This window comes from Sturnira hondurensis, unplaced genomic scaffold (assembly GCF_014824575.4).
Source record: "Sturnira hondurensis isolate 20B ecotype Veracruz unplaced genomic scaffold, ASM1482457v3 Scaffold0006413, whole genome shotgun sequence".
Taxonomy (NCBI): Eukaryota; Metazoa; Chordata; class Mammalia; order Chiroptera; family Phyllostomidae; genus Sturnira; species Sturnira hondurensis.
The window spans coordinates 57,173,979-57,196,062 of NW_028079044.1; the positions used below are offsets into that span (position 1 = coordinate 57,173,979).

Consider the following 22,084-nt stretch of genomic DNA (forward strand, 5'->3'; position numbering starts at 1 on the left):
CCCTGCGGAAGCGCTCGCTCACTGCAAGTGCCACTCCGTGGACAGCACGACTGGGCTCGGTGGGAAGTTTGTAAAAGGGCTTGTTGAGGGTGGCAAACGACGCAGAGGCTGAAGGACTAGGGGGACAGGGCAGCGGTTCTGTTCGGCCACTTCTTGCCCCGTGTGCTGCGCTTCTGCACACGGGAGAACCCGACCGAGCTGTCTGCTAGACACACGCAGACCCAAGGGGAGGATGGTCGGCGACAGTGCTGGTGTGGAAGAGGGAACCTCTCCAGAACGCCCATGAGGCGACCGCCCCCCTCCCCCAGGACGTGGACAACCCAGTCAGTTCTCGCAGAGCCCGGTGGCTGGGCGTCGGGGGAGCCCCGCCGGCTGGCTGCATGGCCGGCACCTGCACCCAAGGGGCCTAACAAACTTGAGACATTGGAAATAAGACACACGCCTGTTACTTCCTTATTTTTAATCAAATGTGAATACTTACCACTAGTGAATAAAAACTCATGAGTCAGAATAGCATGCAATTTTTTATTTCTCCTAAGTCTATTTGTACACTTCATGTCCTAGTGGTGACTTCACAAACGTACAAATGCACTCAAGTGACATGAAGCTGCACCTACCCACCTGGACGGACACAGAACAGCGTCCCTACAATCACTGACTACACAACACTGCAAGTTAGCGAACCCGTCAGTACTAAAATGTCACCATATATGAATGTCACCACCACCCTTTTTTCATTGGCTGAGACACCCGTCGAGGGCAGGCTAGAGAAACACTTCACGAGAGCGGCAGGCTGCGCTCCAACACCGAGGCACCCAACCCAAGGAGCAGCTGTCCGGTGCAACGTCTGGTCTAGGGAACGATTTATTCAGCATGTAAGTAAAAAGCCATGAAGCGGAAAACACCACAAACGTCACACTAAATGCAGATAATCAACATCTACAGCCTCACTGTCTAAAATCTGACTGACAACACGCTGCCCATGTAAACGGGCTCCATTAAATTGGCAAGGGCACCCCGGTGCGTGACAGCAGGGAGTATTCCTGCTCCCCAGAAAACCCAAATGGGATCGCCTTCGCCCTGTCACCCTTGCTTTGCTACAGGTCTTTAAAGAGATGCCTCCCCTTCCCAGGCCCTCCCCTGGAATCCACAGGCTGACCCGGGAGAGATGAGGCTGACCAGGGTGCCCCAGCGGGAGGCAGCACTCTCATCCCGCCTGACCTGCCACTGACCCTTCGCACGTCGTCACCCGCCCACTGTCTCACCCCACGGAAGTGCACTCGGCCTAGTGTTGCCCGAGTCCTCCCTGACCCTCCAGAGGAGGGCGTGGGTTTTTTCTCCTCTCCCTGCCGGGCCGCTGAGGAACAGGGGCACACAGTGCGGAGGGTCCCAGTGCGGACCAGGGCGGGTCCCCAGGCACCTGGCCGGTCTCTGGGCCTCTGGGCCTGGCCTGGGACTCGGGAGCAGCACCCAGGTCGGGGGCAATTCCAACTCACTTGCTCGTCAATTTTGAAAGCCCTCTTTATCCTATACTTTGTTCTTAAAATTTAAAAACCCTAGATGAGCAATTTGACTCTTTTTTAGGGGAACCCTGGTTCTCGATTTGCTTTTAGTCTCCAGGCCACTCCATAACCTGTCAGTTCCTCAGCAGCAAAACTGGCGTCTGCCCCACCCAACCCGGGGCCTCCCCGAACACCTGCTGAGCGAGTGGCCCACACACGGGGTCTCCAGCTGCTCTTATTCAGCCGATTAAACCCTCTGTATGTAATAAAATACTTGACCTATCTTCACACGCAGGTCTTGTCTCACAAACTTCGACAGGGTATGTCCAACGGGAAGTGTAACGACAGTGAGTTTTAAAGCTCCCGGTGACAGAGTGGAGGCGAACGGGCCCCGGCCTTCCCAACACTGTCCTCTGCGGTGCAGTGCACGTCCCTGTCACCACAGGCCTTCTCATCGGCTACTCATTTGTGAATGAAGCGCAGGACGAGGCGGGCATGGAAGGTCGGCTTTGTCACGGGCACACTAACACTGCCCTGCCCGGCCTGCTGGTCTCAGAGAATGCTTTCTCTTTCCTCCCCAAAGCCCGTGCTCTCAGAGGGGGCCACCGCGAGGAGCTCGGAGGAGTCCTTCGAGAGCCGGGTGTAACTGGAGCGTGAGCCTCGCTTGTGCGCCACGCTCTTCAGGTTTTCATTTTGAACGGCCGTCGAGCTGGAGCTGGAAGCGGGCCTCAGAATGACCTGGGGAGTCTCCCGGGTCCCATCCCTGTCATCGAAGTGCTGGTGAGCTCGGTTGGCCAGCGCGCTGTTGTTGTTCAGGGTCACGGTGCTGGGGGTGCGGTTCAGGTTGTAGGCTTTCTGGCACGCGGGCCAGTTCTCTTCGGGGCTGCTGGCGATCAAGCTGCACTCGGACGGGCTCTTCTTGTCTTCGGAGCAAATGGACATCCGAGCTATGATGGGGTCCGGCAGGCCGCTGAGGCTGTGGGGGACCCCCCGGGCCCCGCTTCGGCCCCCCTCTTCGAGCTCGATGAGGTTGGCCTTCTCCAGCTGGGGGTCATCGGCGGCTTCGGAGTGATTGGGGGAGCTCTCGCTGGACCGCACCCCGGAGTCGGAGGAGTCCTTCTTGTCCAGGAGGGCGTCTGCCAGGTACTCCTTCGCTTTGATGAAGGTTCTGATGGGCTCGGTGCTGTGCTCCGGGGACCTGGACACTCGCTCGGCCTTCCCTTCCGCTCTCTTGTCTTTGTCGTCTCTGAGCAGTGGGGTGTTATCGGACTCCTCCGTCCCAGACTCATCCTCATCACTTGGGAGTTTCTGGTAGCGCAGTCCCCCGCCCTTGAGCTTCAAGTCTGTCTGGAAGAGACTTGACCTCTCTGAGGACTTCTTGCCTGGAAGGAGCTTACTGCCTGACTGGTCGGATTTCTCATCTTCTTCTGTGATCGGGTCTAGGGGCGAGGCGTCGTTAGTGGAGACCCCTGACGAGTAATCTATGACATCTCCCCTCTTCATTAAAAACGCCTTCCTCCCGTCGTCTGGCTTCGGCTCACTGTCCCTCCCCTTTTCTGCCTCTAGTGTAGAGTGAATAGAGCCCCCTGACGAACTCTGACCCATGTAACAGGCGCTGTGCGGAGAAGACCTGCCACTGACTGTCGTGGAGCCCGGGCCCCCTTCTAACTGCGACATCTGAGCAATGTATTCTCTATACGCGTCTCTGTACTCAGCCTGCACCTTGTCTGTGAGCTTTGAGATTTCAACGCTGGAATCCTGGGAGTTGAGACTCGAAAGACTCGGGGTCCTTCGGGTTTGCGACTGTGAACAGAAGAAAGAAAGAGCCCAAGTGAGCAAGAAACCAAACCAAACACAGCAGCCTAGGAATTTTTAGTCCTTGACAGACCAGATTCTTTTAAAAGAATTCTGCATAACACAGTAGAACAAAAGCTGTGAACTACAGAAAACTGTACTGTAAATAGAAAGTGTTATGCAAATTTTAATAAAATTGGTTTAATATTTAAATATAATTAAAGGTTGTATTAAGAAATAATCCTGGCACTCGTTTTCATAATGTCAAACTTCTAACTTTTACTTAAGGAAAAAGCAACCTCCACTGGTCAATGTGAAACCCCCCCAGGACAGGCAGACATTGTCCAGTCCGGCCACATCTGAAAAACGGGGGCTCGTGTCTCCAAAGCACATTGAAAAGAACCTTTCTCAACTGTAAGACGTAACAGTTCTGTCAAATTTCAATTTGGAGTAAAAAAAAAAGGATTTGAAAGGAATAGAATACGGAGTGCCACAGAAACGGGAAACAAACACAGGAGCCAAGCAAACAACAGAATTGAAGCCACGAGGCCAACAGCCAGGTCCTAGCAAAGAGAGACATGAAATAGTTTTAAAAGATTGATTTCCAACATGAACTTTTCGCTTAGAATTGCTTTTGATCCTGGAAAAGCTAACAAATGAGGAGTAAAAAGCACAGATTCGGAAAAAGATGGGAACAGAAGAAAAGACTCGAGGGAGCTGAAGGGATGGGCGGAGGCTGAGACTCGGGAAGGAGGCGGAGCATCTGTCCGCAGGGAAGGGGGCCTGGCTGCTGCAGGCCCGGACGACTCAGCCCGGACACTGACCCTCTGCTCCCAAAGGCCGGGCGCCGCCCCCTCTGGGGGGCCCTGCAGGTCTAGACTGTTGCCATGCCGATGAAGACGCCACCCGCCTCCTCCCTCTCCAGGGTGGGTGCCCTCACCAGAGAGTTAGCACAGCCGTGGACTTGGGCTCTGAGGGGTCTTGGGCCAAGTCGGGCATTAAAAAGACTGGTAAAACCCATCATTTCCACTAAACTTTGTTTTGCTTTGGAAAATACGGACATTTTTCATAAAAGTTAATAAGTAATAGGCTTAATTTTAAATAAGTGAATGTTTAAAAAATTTCTCCATTTTAATTTCTAACATAGTAAATATTGAGAGAGAGTTTGCACAAACAAAAGCTCCTAAGGGTCTCCAATGATTTTTAAGAGTGTGAAAGGACTCTAAAGTTTTCTTTTTCAGACAGAAGTTTGAGAACTGCTGCATCCGTAGGAAGGCCGTGAGTTGCCAGGTGGCGGTAGGACACGCCCAGTGGGGACCCACAGAGGAAGATGAACGAATCCCAGTGGAACCGAGGGCCCTGCCACCCTTGAGACTCAGAGAAGAGGGCAGGTGTGGGCCCATCACAATGTGAAGTCATAGAATTTTTCATCTTTGTCAACACCCAGCAATAGAACGGTTTCCCAACTTATTCCAAGAAATAAGGCGGATAGTATTTGGGAAAAAACAAAAACAATGGGAACAAATATTTTTACTACCAAACTAAACAAACCGCCCTTAAAAATGGCAGACCCACCACGTCCACGTTTCCCAAACATGGCTCCCTCCCAGCGGTTTCTTTACAGCGACTCCTTAATCTTCCTCCCTCATGTGTCTTCGAGCTTGCTCTCCCGCCCTTGCTGTTTCCCTGGTTCCCATCCCCACAGTCCCCCTTGCCCCGCCCACTGTCTCCTGGCCCCGCCCACCCACTTCTGAGAACACCCAGGACCCAACTGGCACATCTGCACCTGGGTAAGGCAGAGAAAGCCAACACCCAAGAAGAACATCTATCTGTCCCTACAAGAAACCGAACTGACGCTCCCAGGCGAGCATGCGCGGGCTTTCCAGGGAAGGCATCTTGCAACCAGCAGTCAGAGAGCGTGCCGGGGCACGGGCAGGCCCGCCACCCCTCTCTGCAGCAGTCTTGGGTCCCCGCACAGCTCCTGGAGAGCAGGGAGCCTGGCCCACATTGAGCGCAGTTTCCAAATGACCTGACCAGAGCTCACACACAGCCCTGACCGACTGAGCACTGCCCCGTGACTCAGGGACAGGGAGGGACAGGGAAGGCAGCAGCGCACACACACCTGCCAACTGAGGTTGCTGTGACGCGGGGCGCCCTCGTCAAGGCCCAGCGTGTTCAGCTCCTCGAAGCTGAAGTTGAGCGTGTAGGGTGCCTGGCCGGCCAGCTCGCCGTGCGGCAGCTCGCTGTGCGGGGCCCGCCGGGCGGTGTCGCCCGGGGCCGCGGGGCCGTTGCTGTTCTCGCTGAGCAGCCTCGGGTCTTCGGGGGCCAGCTGGGTCTCTGCGCTTCTCATCTCTAGCACCTTCGAGAGGAGAGAAACCACACACAGCCACACTGACGGGTCACATTTGAGAAACTTTAGAGGTTATTTTAAAATAGAACATTATAAAGTTATTACAAGGCCGTGAGAAAGCATACTCCCTGTAAGCGAACTTCTACTTTGTCTGCTCACCCTTCATTTTAATACTAAAAGAAGTAATGGCAATAATCATATTTCCGCTATAGGCTACTTTGACCATTACGCTCTTATTTTAGCTTAAAATTTAACTTCAGAACAAAACAAAGGCCCCAGGGGTTGCCAGAGAAGGCCAGAACGGGGCAGAGGCTGAATCAGCAGAAGCAGGCTGCACACAGGGGCCAGGGCAACAGGGACCAGTGACCTCAGGCTAGAGCTGGGCTCGGTCCAGAAGTGATGTGGCCGGGGTAGCGGTGCGGGGAGAGGGGGCGGGGTGTCCCATGGACAGAAACTCGAGGGGAAACCACAGGGTCCGCGGTGTGAGGCTGGTTCAGCTGCTCTGGTGGATTCCTGGAGGCAGCGGGGGTGGGCGGTGGTCAAGGAGGAGCCTGACCCCCTACGAGGGTGGTCAGACATGGAACGGCGGTTCTTGCTCCACTGGCCTGTCAGGGCTCATCCCGTAACTGGGCAACGCAGGCCAGACACCGAGGCCGAGGCCTAGAGGCTCTGAGGAGCCAGATTGGAGGCAGGTCAAGGACAGAGTCTTTGTCAGTGAAGCAGGAAGAATGAGCAGGGGCCTCTTTCCCACATTTCCAAGTGAAATGCCCAAAGGCCAAGGTCACCACGTGCTGCTTGGACGCTGTTCCTAACAGAACCCACCAGGCCTGGGCAGAGGTGTGAGATGCAGTTTTCTCACGCTTTTTAAAAACACAGAAATGTTTCATTTTAGACCAATACTCACTGGCACTTGTTTCACACAACGTTGAAAATACAAAGTATCTTACTGTGCTTCTGAAGAGATGCCAGTCTCCAAAATTCATATTCATTTCTTTCTTCAGTTCGTCAATGTTACACTGAGCTAACACACGGCCATTTATGTTCGCCTGAATAAAACAAACAGAAGAAACGTGACACATTCTAATTACGAGTGACTTAAAAGTACGTTTATAAATGTAGCATTAACAGAATCACTGGAGACTAGAACACCTGACCCAAAGAGGTCATCGCCCCACTTTGCGACGGAATAGCCAGGCTGAATGGGGACAGCACGAGCCACTCCGTGACTCCCAAGGGTCTTAAGCACCGAGTGAAACAAGCCACCACCCCTCAGGGACCAACTCAAGAGCCGGCCTCCCAACTGTCTCCGAAACCACCTCCCCACCATGCACAGGACAGGACTGTTAGCTTCTCCCCTCGTCTGGTGAGCGTGTGCGCCAGCTGCTGGGCGGAGACCAAGTTGTCTGTCTGTGTGGGCCCTTGATGGGGGCCCGCAGGAAGCAGCTGCTGTCAGATCCGTCCATCAGCCTCAGCAGACGACGTCAGACATAAAGAATGCCCACCCACTCGTCTCCCAGCCTCCTGAATTCACAAACACAACCGCATCACGACCAGGTCTCTGTAACTCCAGCTCCCCCCAAATAAGAAACAATGAAATTTCCCTCACGGACAGCAGGCAGCTTACTGATTTTCAAAATGCGAACCTGCCTTGGCCCGCGGCTGCCTGTGTCCAGAACTGGAGCAAAGTGTGTACGGAGCAGGCCGGGCCCTGGCACCGGCGGCAGGACCACAGCCCACAGCAACGAGCAACCAGCTGCCCGTGAGCTGCGAAAAGCTATCGCCTGGGTTGAAGTGCCGAGTGGGGAACCCGGCCCTGATGGAAACAAAGTCACCACCCAGGACTCCCACTGGGTCTTTGCTCTGTCCTGACACTGGCCCTGCGGCCGAGAGCTGGACCTCCGGTCTGCACCGGAGAGGGGCAGAGCTCGAGGCTTTTGCCAACAGGTCAGCACTAAACCGGATCTGCAAGGACAGGGACATTATCTGAGAGCCCTCAGACTGAACAGAGGGGAGGTGAGTAGGGTGGCACCCGCGTCCGCTCCCAGCTCTTCCGAGACGGCATCCTTTAGCATGGGGAGCCGCCGGGGGCGCGTCACTCACGCTCTACCTCACTGTGCTTCCCTGACAGGCGGAGGGTAACGTGGTGGAAGGAACCACTCCACCAGCAGCCACTCAGTCCTCGCTGCAAAGGGACGCCTGCCTCTGAAGCCCCAGCATCACTCTCCCACCCACAACAGCCCTAGAGTCGCAAGGGTCCCATCTAGGAAGAAGGAAGCTTCCTTACACGTCTTAGCCTTGCAAACCCAAACCCGTGAGACTCTGCCACATGGGACGTGAGCAGCAGTCCTGTGAGACAGGAAAATGTAAACCTGGGGGAGATTCATGAAGCCAGCGTGGCTGACTGTGGTGATGTTTAAGTCAGAAACGAACTACAAGGAAAGGAAATGGACCGGGAGAGGCCTTCCAGTGCTCTGTGCCGCACAAGAGAAAGAGCAGCTACTGTCTGTCGGAAGGTGAAGCCTGAGGGCCGAGGGCAGCCCTCAGCAGGGCGCTTCCTCCTCTGCCAGGCCGCTGTCGAAGGCCGCCGGGTTCTCTTCTCCATCCGCAGGCGCAGGGTGGGTACCAGGACGGTTCAGGGGGCAGGTCCGGGAGCACGCACCTTTCTGATGGTGGCGCAGTACTGCGGCAGCAGGCTCGGCTCCAGTCCCTCTATCTGCTTCAGCTTCTCGCACACCGCGTCCACCGTCATGGAGCTCAGCAACGCCATTCCTGAGGCAGGGCCCAGCCCCTGCAACAGCCATGGGGACACACGTCAGACACATGCAGCCATACGGCCACGACACTCAAGAAGTGGTGCAGTGGCATGCTCTGATGACAGCGCAAACCTCGAGGGGGCGGGGCGGGGAGACGCCACCAGGGGCTGGGGCCAGCCGCTACCGCACCGGATGAGCAGCTCCCATCACAGCGGACGCGGCCTGCCGAGAGCACGCCTCCAGGAGGCGGGCCGTTCCACGAACCGAGCCGACCTCCGGAGAGAAGGGGGCAGCCTCGTAACAGAAGGCCTTACATGGAAGTACATTTCACCCACTAAAATTTGGTCTCATTCAAAAGAAAAGTCAAAATAACTAGGAACTCCAGCACTGACTCAGAAGAACCGCCCCCCCCCCGCCCCCCCGACCGTGGTGGCCCACCAGAGAAGTGTTTGCCTGCAGTCGGTTAGGCGAGCACGTCCTCCCATCACAGGGATGGCCCCTGCGGTATAGAGGGGTCGCCTTTGTCTTCCAAGTCACCGAGTGAGGGACTAGGTAAGGCAGTTTTAGACCAGAACTCTAACACATCTTAACTTATGTTCCTTGCTCTATTTTTGAAAGTTTATGAAAACAATAACCACAATAAAGAGAACCAACCAACCAACCAACCAGAATAGAAGATAAAGACAATTTTCTAAATGATCTATCCTGTTTATCATTCAATCTAACTTTAAAATGATTGAATGTATCCTCTCCTCAAGGCTATGTAAATCTGCATTTTCCATTGCCTCTTTCATCATCACCAGGACAAAAGCAGACTGGAACACAGCCCAAACTACCTGTCATCAACCGTTGTCAGCCAACCGTTAAAACTTATTTGTCATGTAAAAGCATAACACATATTCTACCATGAACTGATAAGCCTGCACACTTCTGTACACAGCATCTCAACTGCACATAAATGCAGTTCCAGCCAGGGCGTGAGCCAGGTGGGGCAGTGACTCTGTGAGAGGCAGGGGGTCTCAGCAAGCTGACAAGTATGAGACAGGCCCACAGAAGTTTGGAAACGAATGACCTGGAGCACATCGTACCAAACACATTTACTCAGTTTGTTTTATTAAATATAAATTTAAAATACGCTGTGTATTACATAATCCGGGGTTAAATTCCTTCAAAAATACTAACAGCAAAACACTAGTGTTTCAATAATTTAGTCTTCACATCTACACACGGCCCCATTTCCAGCCTGGACACATAGAGCCAACATTCGGTGTAATTATGCACTACGCACTCTGAAAATGTAAAATGCTCCCCATGCGTTTCTAAACCCATCGGGGCCACACCGGTTAATGACATCATGTAAGTTCCAGACGCCTGACTTCACACTACGACGTCTGCACACTCTGCTGTGCACTCGTCCTTGAGGCCCAGTCTCCGTCCACCACCACGGATGTGGCCCCTTTCCTCTTGGTCCCCTCCCCATGCCCGCTGGTGACCACCATTCTGCTGTCTGTATCGCTGAGTTTGTTTGTTGTTCTTTAAATGTAGCCCACATATGAGTGACACCACAGGGCTCTGTCCTTTTCCACCCGACTTACTTCACTAAGCACAACCCTCTCAAAACCCACCCGTGTTGTCCCGGGTGGGGACTCTTCACCACTCTGGCCAGGTGGAATTCCACCGCAGTTATGTGCCACCCCTTACCCAACCATCCACCAACGGGCACTCAGGGAGCGCCCACGTCCCAGCCATCGTGAATGAGGCTGCAATGAACACAAAGGCGCGTGTGTCTTCACAAGTCAGAGTTCTCAAAAATCTCAGGAGGACCCCCACAGGTACCAGAGGAGGAATTCCTGGGTCGATGGTAGCTCTGTTCTCAAATTTTCAAGGCGCCTCCACGCTGTGTCCCACAGTGGCCGCACCGGTTTACTCTCCCACCAGCGGTGCGCGAGGGGTCCTTCTCCTTAACCTCTCCAGCTCTCGCTGTGACCTGTCTTGTTGGCGGCAGCCCTTCTAACAGGGCGAGGTGGTGTCTCATCGTGGTCTTGACTTGCACCCCCTTGTCACTAGTGATACTGCGCATCTCCTCGTGTATCTGTTGGCCAGCTGTATGTCTTCCTTGTTGAAGTATCCACTTAGGTCCTCTGTCCATTTTTTAACTGGATTTTTTTTTTTGCTGTCGGATTGTGTGAGTTCTTCATACATGCTGGGTATTAGACCTTTATCAGAGGTATACTTTGCAAATCTCTCCTCCCATTTGGTTGGCTGCCTTCTTGTTATTTTTTTTTTTTTACTGTGCAGAAGCTCCTTATTATTTACTTGCAGAGTCCAGCTCTTCATTGACTGCGTTACAAAAGAGGGTCAATCAGAAAGACTGACATCCCCTCTCTGCTTCCCGTCCTCTTCCTCAGCTGGGGCATTACGTAAATGCCTCCGTGGCGGCGGCGGCGGCGGCGCAGGCCTCCTGATGGTGCAGTACCGGCTGCCAGGGCGGTCCCCGTCCCCTGCGCTGCAGACACCGCTCCCCGTGCTGGCCGTGGCCGGAGCCTTCACCAACAAGCCTGGCCAGAACGGGTCAACATTTACAGCAGCTGCTTAAATGAGGGCATGGACCTTGCCTCCCTCACTGCCATCTCACTGGTGTGCAGGATAAGGGCGGAGTTTAGTCAGAAGCGGTCCCATTCACTTACTCTTTTACCTCCCTTGCCTGCAGGGTCAAGTTCACAAGAAGCTCTCTCAGACCAAGGCCCGTAAGTTTGGTGCCTAGATTTTCATCCACGCAGTCAGTGGACGGAAATCCCAGGCCCCCGAGCTCAGCCTCTAGCCCGCCGTGTGCCGGCGTGGCGCACGGCGTCAGCAGTGGAGCCTCACCCGCCAGCGTGCGGCTGTCGGGTGCTCCCCACCACCCACTGGAGAGGCTTTCCTTTGCTGCACGTGTCGGCTTCTTTGCTAAAAACCAGTTGCCTATACATGTGTGGGCTTATGTCTGGGCTCCCAATTCTGCTGTTTTCCTGTTGTTTTGATCCCTGTAGCTTTGCAGAATGGCTTGAAGTCGAGGTTTGTTCTTTCCTCTCAGGGCTTCATGGGCTGTTCAGGGTCTTCTGTGGCTCCACACAGATCGGACGGTTTCTGGTTCTGCTGCTGTGGAAAAGACCATGGGGATTCAGACGAGCGATAAACAGCACCTGTACGTGGCCGTAAGTAACGTGGCCACCTGGACCACGCAGATGCTTCCAATCCGCGAACGCGGCAGCTTCCTCCTCCTGTGTGCCCCTCCAGTTTCTCCCAGCAGCACGCGGTGGTTGGTGCGCAGGTCCTCGGCCCCCTTAGCAAGCGCCTTCCCCGGTACTTGACCCTGGCTGCTGTCATTGCAAACGGGACTGTTTTCTTCCCTTCTTTTCCTAACCTTCACTGTTGGTAAACAGACCCGACAGACTGCTGTGTGTGGATTCTGACCCCTGCAACTTCCGGTACCTGTGCGCTGCTTCTGGAAGTCCGCTGGTGCGTCTGTACAGTTCCTCTCTACGGAATCACGTCACCTGCAAACAGTGGCGGTTTTACCTCCTCCTTCCCCATTCAGACGCCTTTCCTTTCTTTCCCTCGCCGGCCCCCTCTGGCTGGGACCCCAGCGCCATGCTGAGCAGTGGCGAGCGTGTGCCTCCTTGTGTTGCCCCCGATACCAGAGGAAAGGCTCTCAGGTTTCCCCGCTGAGTGTGGTGTCAGCCGAGAGCCTGTCAAAGGTGGCCTTCATTTTGTTCAGGCACTTTCCTTCTAACCCATCTGACCGACTGTTTTCACCGCGAATGGGTGGCACATCTTATCGAATGCTTTTTTCTGTCTATCATCGTGATCCTAGACTTTTAGCCGTATTTCATCACATGGGGCACGGCACTGACTGACCTGCCATCTCCTGCCCCGGAACGAGCCCCACTGGCCCACGAGCTACAGTAACGTTTTAACTGCCCTTGGCTGGCGGTCTCCCTCTGTGCTTAGGACTCTTCCATCCTGTTCTCTCCTGGCCTGTAAGGTTTCTGCGGAAAAATCTGATGATACTCTTTCCCCCCCTGGCTGCCTTGGCAATTGTTTCCTTGCTATTAACTTCTGACAGTTTTAATGCAATGCGCCATGAAGGAGGCCTCCCTGTGCTGAGGTATCAGGTGTTGTCGGCTTCTTGGATTTAGGGGTCCAGCTTCTTCTAATCGCAAGGACACGGCAGCTGAGCTCATCTAGAGCAACGGGCCACAAAGCATCTGACCAGCATCCTCCGAAAGCATTAGTGGAGGTCATGGGAGACAAGGGAAGACCGAAGAATTGCCCCTGATCAGGGAACTCTGAGGAGAGACAACAAAACACTACTGAGTTGGGGACTGGACGAGAAAAGGGGCATTCGTGGAGAAAACGGCGAACTTCGCACCAAGCGTTGTAGGGCAGTTACAGTACTGTATCCAGTGTACTACCTGCTGTTGAAAGGGTACCACGGTGAAGAAAGGTGTTGGCATTAAGGGAACACTGTTTCTGTGCCTCTTCTTTATGTCTAAAATTATTTTAGAGTAAAAAGGGTTTTTTTAATCACAAAGGAACTCCATTTCCAGTAGTGCTCGGGGGCAAGCACAACGGCCACAAAACAGAGGGGAGTGTAAAACGTTAGGCCTGTGCTGTGCATGGAGAGTCTGCCTGGGAAGTCAGTTAAAGAGACTTTCTTTCAAACAAAAACCCCCACATAATTTAGCTTTCACGGCCCCCTTTAAAACTTGAGCTTTACCAATTCCTTTAAAACACATTCTTCCCAACATTGAGGACCATGTCAGACAGGCGCCATCTCCGAATGGCCCCTAGGAGCTCTGTCGACTGAGGTGGCCGCACACGCTGGCCCTGCTACCCCCTCAGAGCTGCAGTCTGATTCGACTGGCGCTTGTGAGCTGGCTTTATGGAGTAAAGGGTAAATTACCGATAGACTGAAATGTAACAATATGCCTCTTTGAATAAAGGAGAAATGGTCATAACCTGCCAGGTCTTTTCTAAAATAACCATATATAATAAAATTATTTTGGTACCAAATGAAAGTAACCAAAACAATAAATTTTGGGAGGAAATCTCATAAGAGGAAAAGGAAAGAGCACAAAAGTGATAGGAAAAAGCATATGCAGTGAGTCAACAGGTAAACGCTTGGACATAGAACAGTGACGCTTTCAAGTTTATCATGCGTTCTTATTTGGAAATTACCTGTTACAAGTCAAGAACAAATAATTTCAGCATACACCAGAATTTATTTTCAAAAATTTTCTCACACACAAAATTGAATGCAGAAGATGTTAGTTTGTTTAAACTGTTAAATATCAATTCCAAAATGCAAACAAATCAAAATTTCTCCAGGCAAAAGTAAAGCTAACAAAACAGGCTAAAATTACCTCCATGTGACAATATAACTTCATATTGTAAGTAGATTAAAACTGTACTCTGAAGCACCATCTTTGGTAAATGTATGAAATACGCTTAGAACGAGCCAGGGATGCGTGCCATGCACAGGCTGCAGGCGGCCAACGGGTACGGCCGAGACGCGGCGACGCGCACGCGTTTTACAGACTCCCGCACAGCCAGCGCGAAGCTGCCGCGGCGTCCAGGGACCTCACCCAACGTGTCTGTACCTGTCTCTGCGTGTCAAACCCAGAGTCACTCGGCTTTAAAAAAGGAATAAAACAGAATGAAGGACACGAGCTTCAAGTAAAACATCAAACAAGAACGCACACAACAGACACGGGCAGCCTTCTGTCACGCCTCCCATCTCCCCGAAACTCGGAACCGACCACCTCCACCGCAGCACCAAGCGAGGGACCCCCACACACGGCGTTCCGTCTCATCAGCGCATGCGCGGACACCTGAATGCAGCACTCTCAGAATTCACGCTAAAGGAGTCAATCACTGCCATGCGTTTAACAGGAAAGCCCGCTACATCAAATTCGCTATGAAAAGTCAATAATCCTACCACATACAAACTTATAGCTAACAAACATTCTGATTTAAAATCGCAGTGATGTGCTGCAGACCAATTTAATGAGATCTAAATACTTGGAATTCATACAATCACTCCATAAAACGAAATACTCTCTAGCTACACTATAGTTAATGTTCAAAACACACTCTTTAAACCTGGCATTTGTTCCGTGAGGCAGGAGGCACACCCATGCCCTGAAAACAGGCCTTTACGAAGAAAGGCAGCGGGAGCCTCGGGGCCCAGCGGGCGGAGAGTTCCAGAAACTCCCACTCACAGCAGACGCAGTACCCGGAATGCCTTCCTTCCTCACCTCGCAGGCCCACCAGAAACACTCTCACAACAGCTCAAATGCCCTGGAGACGACCCACGGCACTGACTCGCCACTTCGCGGCGCCGCGTCGGCAGGCGGAAGCGGGTGCTCTGCCGGCTACGCGGGCCGCCCCCCCAACTCCGTGCTCCCATCTGCCCGGGAACCTGTCTCCTAGTTCCCCCGTCAGCCTGCGGCAGGGGGCTCTCTGGAGAGATCCTGTGCCTGCAGGTGGGGGCTAGAAAGAGTGCGGACAGAGGTACGAAGGAAGGTGCAGGTCACTACAAAGACCTGACACCCAGAAGAAGGCTGCTGTCGACCTGGTTGGAAACTGGGCCTTACTCTCCAGATACCTGAGAAATGGGACTAGGGCAAAGTCGACAGGTGAGGCATAATGTCACATTTTAAGGGCAATGTTTTAAGAAAACAGAAGTATTAAACGACAGTAAGTAACATGATTTTGTTGTTTTAATCACGCTCTCGGATTTCAACACTGTCATTATCACACTACCGTATTTCTGTGAAAACTCCTCAACCAATTTACCTGCGGTTTACTCACTGTTTAGGAACAAGGCTCCTTCGAGCTGAAGTCTGGCACACGGACTTCCACTTGGAAGTGAGCACAGTTCCCCACCATGTCCTTACGGAAGAGACGAGCTCTCTCCCAGACTGAGAGAGAATAAAAACGCACTTCTCGGCGTTCGGGGTGGGGGGGGCAAGGGCCTCCGGGAGGTGCTGCTGGGAGCTGGCGAGGAGGCCCACCCCAAGCCCCCACCTGAGCGACACCGGCCCCTGCCTTACCCGTGGCGTCTTTAACCTCCTTGTCCAAGTTCGCTCCTGGACAACGAGAGACAGCTTAGTAGCGACAAGTGGTCATGTGAAGGCAGGTGGCGAGTTCGAAACCAGTGGTGGAAGTGAGCACCGCCTGCGGCTGAGCCCTACCTCCCTCCACTGGTCACCTGGTCACTCCTCAGACTATTTAACCATCTAATGAAAACCAAGACCTTCATTTTTAGTGCCTTTATTAATCAAGTCAATAATTTCCATAAACCTCTAAAAGTGATGGCCCAATGGAAACTGGGATACGGCTTTAACCCCGCCTTTGCATTTCTGAAGCTCCTCCCAATTAAGCTCCGTGCTGCCCATTTTCGTGCCTTTTCGGTCGGGTGTAGAAGTGACCTCAACAGATAACACTGTCCGAGGCACCGAGTCGCCCCGTGACTGAGAAGGCTGGGGAAGGACGCGTGAGCACTGCTCCCTGGCAGCCTTCCGATGCAGCCCCACTCCAGGCAGGGCCTCACCAGCTCCGCTCACTGCTGCCCCCACCACGACAGCCTGCCGGACACGCAGGGCGCCGGCTGGCCTGGGAACTGCCACACGGGCAGAGGCAGCACATGCCATTCAGTGAGCAAGTTGACAGAAGGCTGCGGGAAGGTTCCACCATCCCTTCTGCTGGAAGAATGCTCCTGGTAAAACGCAGAAGCCACTGTAGGCAGCCTGCCCCAAGCAAATGTGGGCTGCCATACTTGTGAGGGCAACTCTGAAGTCGGGAACAAAGTAGCCCTGAGGAGGCCGGGCTGGAGACGGGCCCTGCATGATGGGCCTTCCTGTCTCAGTCCCCGAATGGGCCGAATGCCACGACCTCCCAGCTGCCCTGGACTGGAAGAAGCGCCCGTGAACTCTCCTGGAGAGCTCTCACAACAGGAAAGAGTTTGGGGCACACCGAGAGCCAAGAGTCCCAATGACTCCTGAGAAAACAAACCAACTGCCACCTTCTCAGCCAGAGAAGCACGAACAGATGAAAGGCTGAGTTCGCCTAAACCGACCAGAGTATTTGCACCGAGACAGAGGTTTTTAAACATGAACTAGTTTTAGTTTCTCAGCTTTAAAGCTCCACGCAAGAATCTGGCCCTGGGGGTGGTGGCACTAAACTTCGTCAGTGCTCACAGTGCGCTCCCGCTGAGCACCCCTTACACGAGGCCTAGGAGGCAAGCCTGCTTTTTCCCAGCACAGGAAGTTGCACATCAGAGGGGTCAGGGGTCTGCCCCAGCAACCAGCTGGCCAGCAGGGTCACGGAACTCAAAAGACCAGACTTAGGGCTCATCATGTCCAGTCTCAACAGGACAGCACGGCCCAGGGCACGGGTGGAGAGCGGAGGAGAGCGGCCCTTGGCTTCCCCCACACCTGGGGCACCCCACTGTGTGGCTCAGGCAGCCCCGCAGACTGGGCCTCCACCCCGGGGACCAGGGTCCTCAGAGCGTCCTGGAGAAGAAAGCCACGTCTAAGGCAGGGGCCAGGGCTCTTTTCACTGGTTTTATAAACTGGAGTTGTGGTTAAGATTTCATTTCTAAAAAAGGCTTCTCTGCTTTTAAAGTGGGAAAACACTGCTCCTCTCCAGCCCTAATGNAGGAGAGTGGCCCTCGGCTTCCCCCACACCTGGGGCACCCCACTGTGTGGCTCAGGCAGCCCCACAGACTGGGCCTCCACCCCGGGGACCAGGGTCCTCAGAGCGTCCTGGAGAAGAAAGCCACGTCTAAGGCAGGGGCCAGGGCTCTTTTCACTGGTTTTATAAACTGGAGTTGTGGTTAAGATTTCATTTCTAAAAAAGGCTTCTCTGCTTTTAAAGTGGGAAAACACTGCTCCTCTCCAGCCCTAATGTTCTAGGGAACACGCCAATGTACCTTTTCCTGGTTCTGTAGGATCTGGCGCATGTTCTCTCTACAGAGAAAACAGAGGCTTATATTTACATCCTCACCTTCGTCACCAGCAGTTGGCCATTCACGGTGGGTCTGGGCTGGCCCTCCCAAGACACAACCACCACAGTGGTCCTCAGTGTGAGAAATCCCAACCATTTCCACAAGGGCCCACTGATAAAGGTGTGTCGGCAATGCCTCGCGGTAGAAGAGTTGGGACCACCCATGCTAAAATGTCCACAGTTGGTTGACGTTTTATGGTCTGGCTTTTTTGCTGTGTTTTTATATTTTTTTTAACTCATTATTCTGTGTCTATGATGACAATTTGTCAAAAAATGTTTGTGCGGCTCCTGACTCACCCACAAGCAGCTCTTGTCAAGTGTCCCATTTATGGGACAGCGAATGAACAGAGAGGGGCTCAGTCCGCAGCCCTGTTACCCCCAAAACAGAGGCAACTCTGCGACAGGACTAGGAAACGCTAGGGGCGGGAAGGTGAAATAACGTATACAGTAACCACGTCTGTGTTGGTTCAGAGCCGCCAAGACCCCAGACAGTGTCCCACAGGCAGATGCTTCTCCACGTTTCCACCACTGCTTTGCCTTTGGCTTTGAACTAAGTGTCTACTTTTACTAGTCTTCTACAAAACAAATTTTACAGGCTGCTGCCATTGTTAATTTCTCAAAAGCAAAGAAAGCTCCGTAAGTATTATCCACTAAGCAGATCACAAAATTATCTTTTAATGCTAAAAGAAAGCAAATAGCATGGTTATTCTACTAAACAAAGGTGCTAATACATTTAGAACATCTTCACTCTTTGTTACTGGGCTTCTAACCACATCTCCAAAACCACATTCCTTCTCCTTCCCCCAGAACTTATTGCAAACTGGCCCAGTGCTCCCTGGCTGGGCCCTGAAGGGCCCACGCAGCCACCTGTGAATTCCGCGTGTTTTTCGCACTCCTAAGCACGGGAATAACCACCGTTGCAGCATGTCTGTGACACTGGACCATCGTCACACTCTTCAGTGTCTGATGTCCACCAGAAGTGTGCTGAGGGGTGTTTGCTCAGAGACCCCACTGCGCGTGTGCATCCACGTAGTGCAAACTGCCGGACTGAAGTCCTTCTCGCACACAGTGGCAATGACCCACGGACTACAGACCCCTCCAACGCCCACACAGAATTACTGTGTCTTACTGTGCCCATCACTTATGGATAACTGAATTCACTCGCCCACTTCGGCTAAAACACTAATGACTTACACGGAATCATCGACTCTTCGGTGAACATACCGAAGGGTTCTCTTTCTCTCCCTCACTAACATTAACTCAGAATTGAAGTTAAAAAAACTACTGTCCATCCGAATGCATGTTCGGATGTTTTACGTTAAAACATTATGGATAAACTCAGGATGCGTATTTCATCACGTTAATCCCAATGGCCACGCCACAGCTCCACACAGCCCTGGATTAGACGGGTCGTGTTCGCATGGGCGCAACATTCTGTGCGCAGATCAGCAGAAGTGAAAACACAAACCGCACCCTGAAACTCCACACCGAGTACATGGAGGCTTTAAGGCCCATCACATGAAACGTATTTCTTATTAAGTATAAATTCTTGAGTAATAAAAATACAAAGTGACTTCCTACACAGGTTGATTTGCTTGTTTGCTTTTTTTTAAATCTACTTTAGGGTGTTTGGGGGAAGTGGGGGTTAAAAGTTCCCTTCACACGCGGAACCAGCTCTGTGTCCACCCAGGGAATTTTACTTCGGTGATGCGCGTGGACCGCTATGAGGAGCAGCAGCGCACGGCACGGAGGCTTCAGAAACCACGGACGCCCCGATGCGGGACAAGCCACCGAGCAGCCACTTCTGGTCGGCACCACACAGTGCACAGGGCCCTTCTGGAGTCTGAAGGGCGATCTGGAGTGTTTTCAAAAATATTCTTCACGACAGGTACTAAGTGCAGGCTAAAGAAAAACAGGCCAAGGCGGAGACAAGGCTCGCCACCACGGAGCAAACACCGCCGACTGGCCGTGCCCCTGCTGGCTGTGGGAAGAACCCTTCCCGACCAGACAGTGAGAAACTGAGACCGGGGAAGCAGGAGGAGATGGAGCGCAGGCACTAGCCTCGCGGTTAACCCAGGAGCACGATGGTTAGCAGCCAGAAGCTCTGCCCAGCGGCCGCCACACCCCAGACGTAGTTAGTGACCTTGGCTGTGCAGACAGGCAGCGCGCCCCGCAGACTGCGCATTACCCTCGAGGAGGCCGTGGGCGAGGGCAGCCCCTCCGCAGCGTCCTCCTGGATAACCTCCTACCAACACAGAACAAGAGTGTGGGTGACAGACGAGGGGTGAGCCACCCTGGGGGAGGGACAAATACGATGGCAGAATAACAACATGAAACACAGTAACCTGGAAGGGACTGGATTTTTCCTTCGGTGACAACATTGAAAAATTTACATGGACCTAAAAATGCGGAACAAGCATTTTAAAAAGTAGGTCCTGTATCTTTTGCCTCCTAATTTATAAAAATATATTGCCCTGGCTGATGTAGCTCAGTGGACTGAGCACGGGCCTGCGAACCAAAGGATCACAGTTCAATTCCCAGTCAGGGCACCTGCCTGGGTTGCAGGCCAGTTCCCAGCAGGGGACGCACGAGAGGCAACCACACACTAATGTTTCTCTCCCTCTTGCCTTCCTTTCCCTTCTAAATATAAATAAATAAAATCTTTAAAAAATATATTAACAGGGCCTTCCTCTTTTTAGATTATTAAACTAATTACCAACAGGAACACCTAATATGTTAGGCACAAAGGTATTTCGTTTTAGATTGGATTCAATAGTACATTTGAAAAATTTTCTTATCCTATTTAATTTCTGACATTAGCTTAAAATACTATTTCAATATATCATCCAATTTCTACATGACAGAACTAACACATACACAGACACCACATATGTGTGTCCTTTAAAAAGACGTTGGAGGTGAGCGGACGTGGAGGCTCAGAGCCGGCAGCCGGGCGTGGAGTCGGCCTCATGAACTGGAAACGCTGGCTGCCCTCGGCTTTACCTTCGCCCGCTGAGGCTGCCAGCCGTTTCCTTCCAGATATTTAACAGACACAAAAGCAAAACACATTTTACATTAGTACTAGCTTGTGTTTCTTAAAATGAGTTGTAAAAGAGGAAAGAACCAAATGCCAACGTTTTAGCTGTTTCTTACTGGATTAACACTTCAGTTACCCTTTTGCATACTTACTAGGCCACTGCTCTGCTCTCTGGGCAGACCCGATTTTACAGATGGACGTGAGATGAGGTGGTGGGGGCCGCCAGGGCAGTACCGTGGCGTGTAAAGGTGTGGGGCAAAGAACGGCTATGGAGAAAACATGCAACAAAAGAACGGGATGAACAATCACAGAAATCAAAGTGTGATGAGAGCTAGCAAACGAGACTGACTAATAAAATACAGCTCTAGACTTTTAATGCAAGTGACAAAACAAAAGAAAAACGCCTTAGCATATCCTGTAAGCTATAAAACTCAAACTTGACATCTTATTTAAATTCTTATATTGTTGATATACTAAAAGCTTTTTTTTGCAACAACAAAAGTTTTACACCTTCTAAGCTGATGCCAGAGTCTCCTCTATGGGCTTGTTGTTCTGTGTCAAGGTCTAAGTGATTAACAAACACTAACCCACAATCTCTGTTTTTAAAAGCAGAATGGAATCTTAGTAGGAAACTGTTCTTTACAGAAACAGCCTTCCGATTCTCAAAAGCCCCGGTGACGTGAAAACTCCGCAGCACAGACGCTGCGAGTGCTTGCGGCCTGGAGCCCTGGGGCTGACTCGGGCTCCTTAATGAGCAGCCGTGTTGTAGATGAGGAACCGGTGGCTTGGGTGAGACTGCGACCACAGCGAGTGTTGTGACAAGCTTCTTGGTAACAGGCGCTATCAGATTACGTGGGTGACAAACACAGATTAATTCCCCAAGTTTCATCACACTGAGGTAACACCTCTATTACTCCTGCTATTTTAAGAAAATTCCTCTGCTTCTACTTTCACACTAAAAACCTCAGATAACTAGAGCAAAAAATAACTAGCCCTAAAAACCTGAGAAAACTTTAACTGTTTTAACGAGAGTAAATAACAGCAGCATGTGCTACTGTGCCTGTTTCTCATGTAACATTGGTGAACACGAGGTCTCCGCCTGGGCGGTTCCCAGACTCAGAAGTCTGACTGCCGACTAGAGAGGGGCGGAGGCCTTCTAAGCAAAGCGACAGCAGGTCTCAGGACTGGCAGACAAAGCCCGAATTTCACACCGCCTCCAGGCAGTCGCCGTTTCCAGGGACGGGGTGCACCCTAACACACTACTGCCTGCTTCGCCCTCCCTGTCAGAGCAAAGAGTGGAACGGCACCGAGGGCCTCTGGGAATGGTGTCGCCAGTCACTTACGTGGCCAACGCTTTTCCAACTGAAAACTCAATTTAAATTCTGGGATTCCTTCTTCACCAGTTTGTTCCAAACTTCCCATTCTTCCTGGCTCATGTGAATGTTATATAGGCACTCAGTTTATAGAATACTAGTCCCTATGTTTTCTAAAATCACATTAACAAGGGAGACAAAAAGAAAAAAGAAAAAAAAACTACAGCAGACCAGTCCCGGTCCCGGAACGTCTAACACTAGGGCTCACGCCCGCCCTCCTGTGA

General features: G+C 52.2%; 1 protein-coding gene across 4 annotated transcripts in view; it reads right to left on the bottom strand.

The window, feature by feature from the left end:
* Positions 1 to 745: 745 nt before the first annotated feature.
* KIDINS220 (kinase D interacting substrate 220) overlaps positions 746 to 22,084 on the bottom strand; it is a 76,311-nt gene continuing 54,972 nt past the window's right edge. For 2 of the 4 annotated variants that reach the window (XM_037048678.1, XM_037048677.1), the window contains exons 25-29: positions 20,640 to 20,753; positions 8,306 to 8,434; positions 6,594 to 6,692; positions 5,419 to 5,655; positions 746 to 3,305 (exon numbers count right to left, since the gene is read on the bottom strand). In XM_037048678.1, the coding sequence (XP_036904573.1) occupies positions 2,055 to 3,305; positions 5,419 to 5,655; positions 6,594 to 6,692; positions 8,306 to 8,434; positions 20,640 to 20,753 (1,830 nt within the window). In that variant the 3' untranslated portion in view covers positions 746 to 2,054. The remainder of the gene's footprint in view (positions 3,306 to 5,418; positions 5,656 to 6,593; positions 6,693 to 8,305; positions 8,435 to 20,639; positions 20,754 to 22,084) is intronic. The other 2 variants (XM_037048680.1, XM_037048679.1) reach the window with 1 other exon arrangement.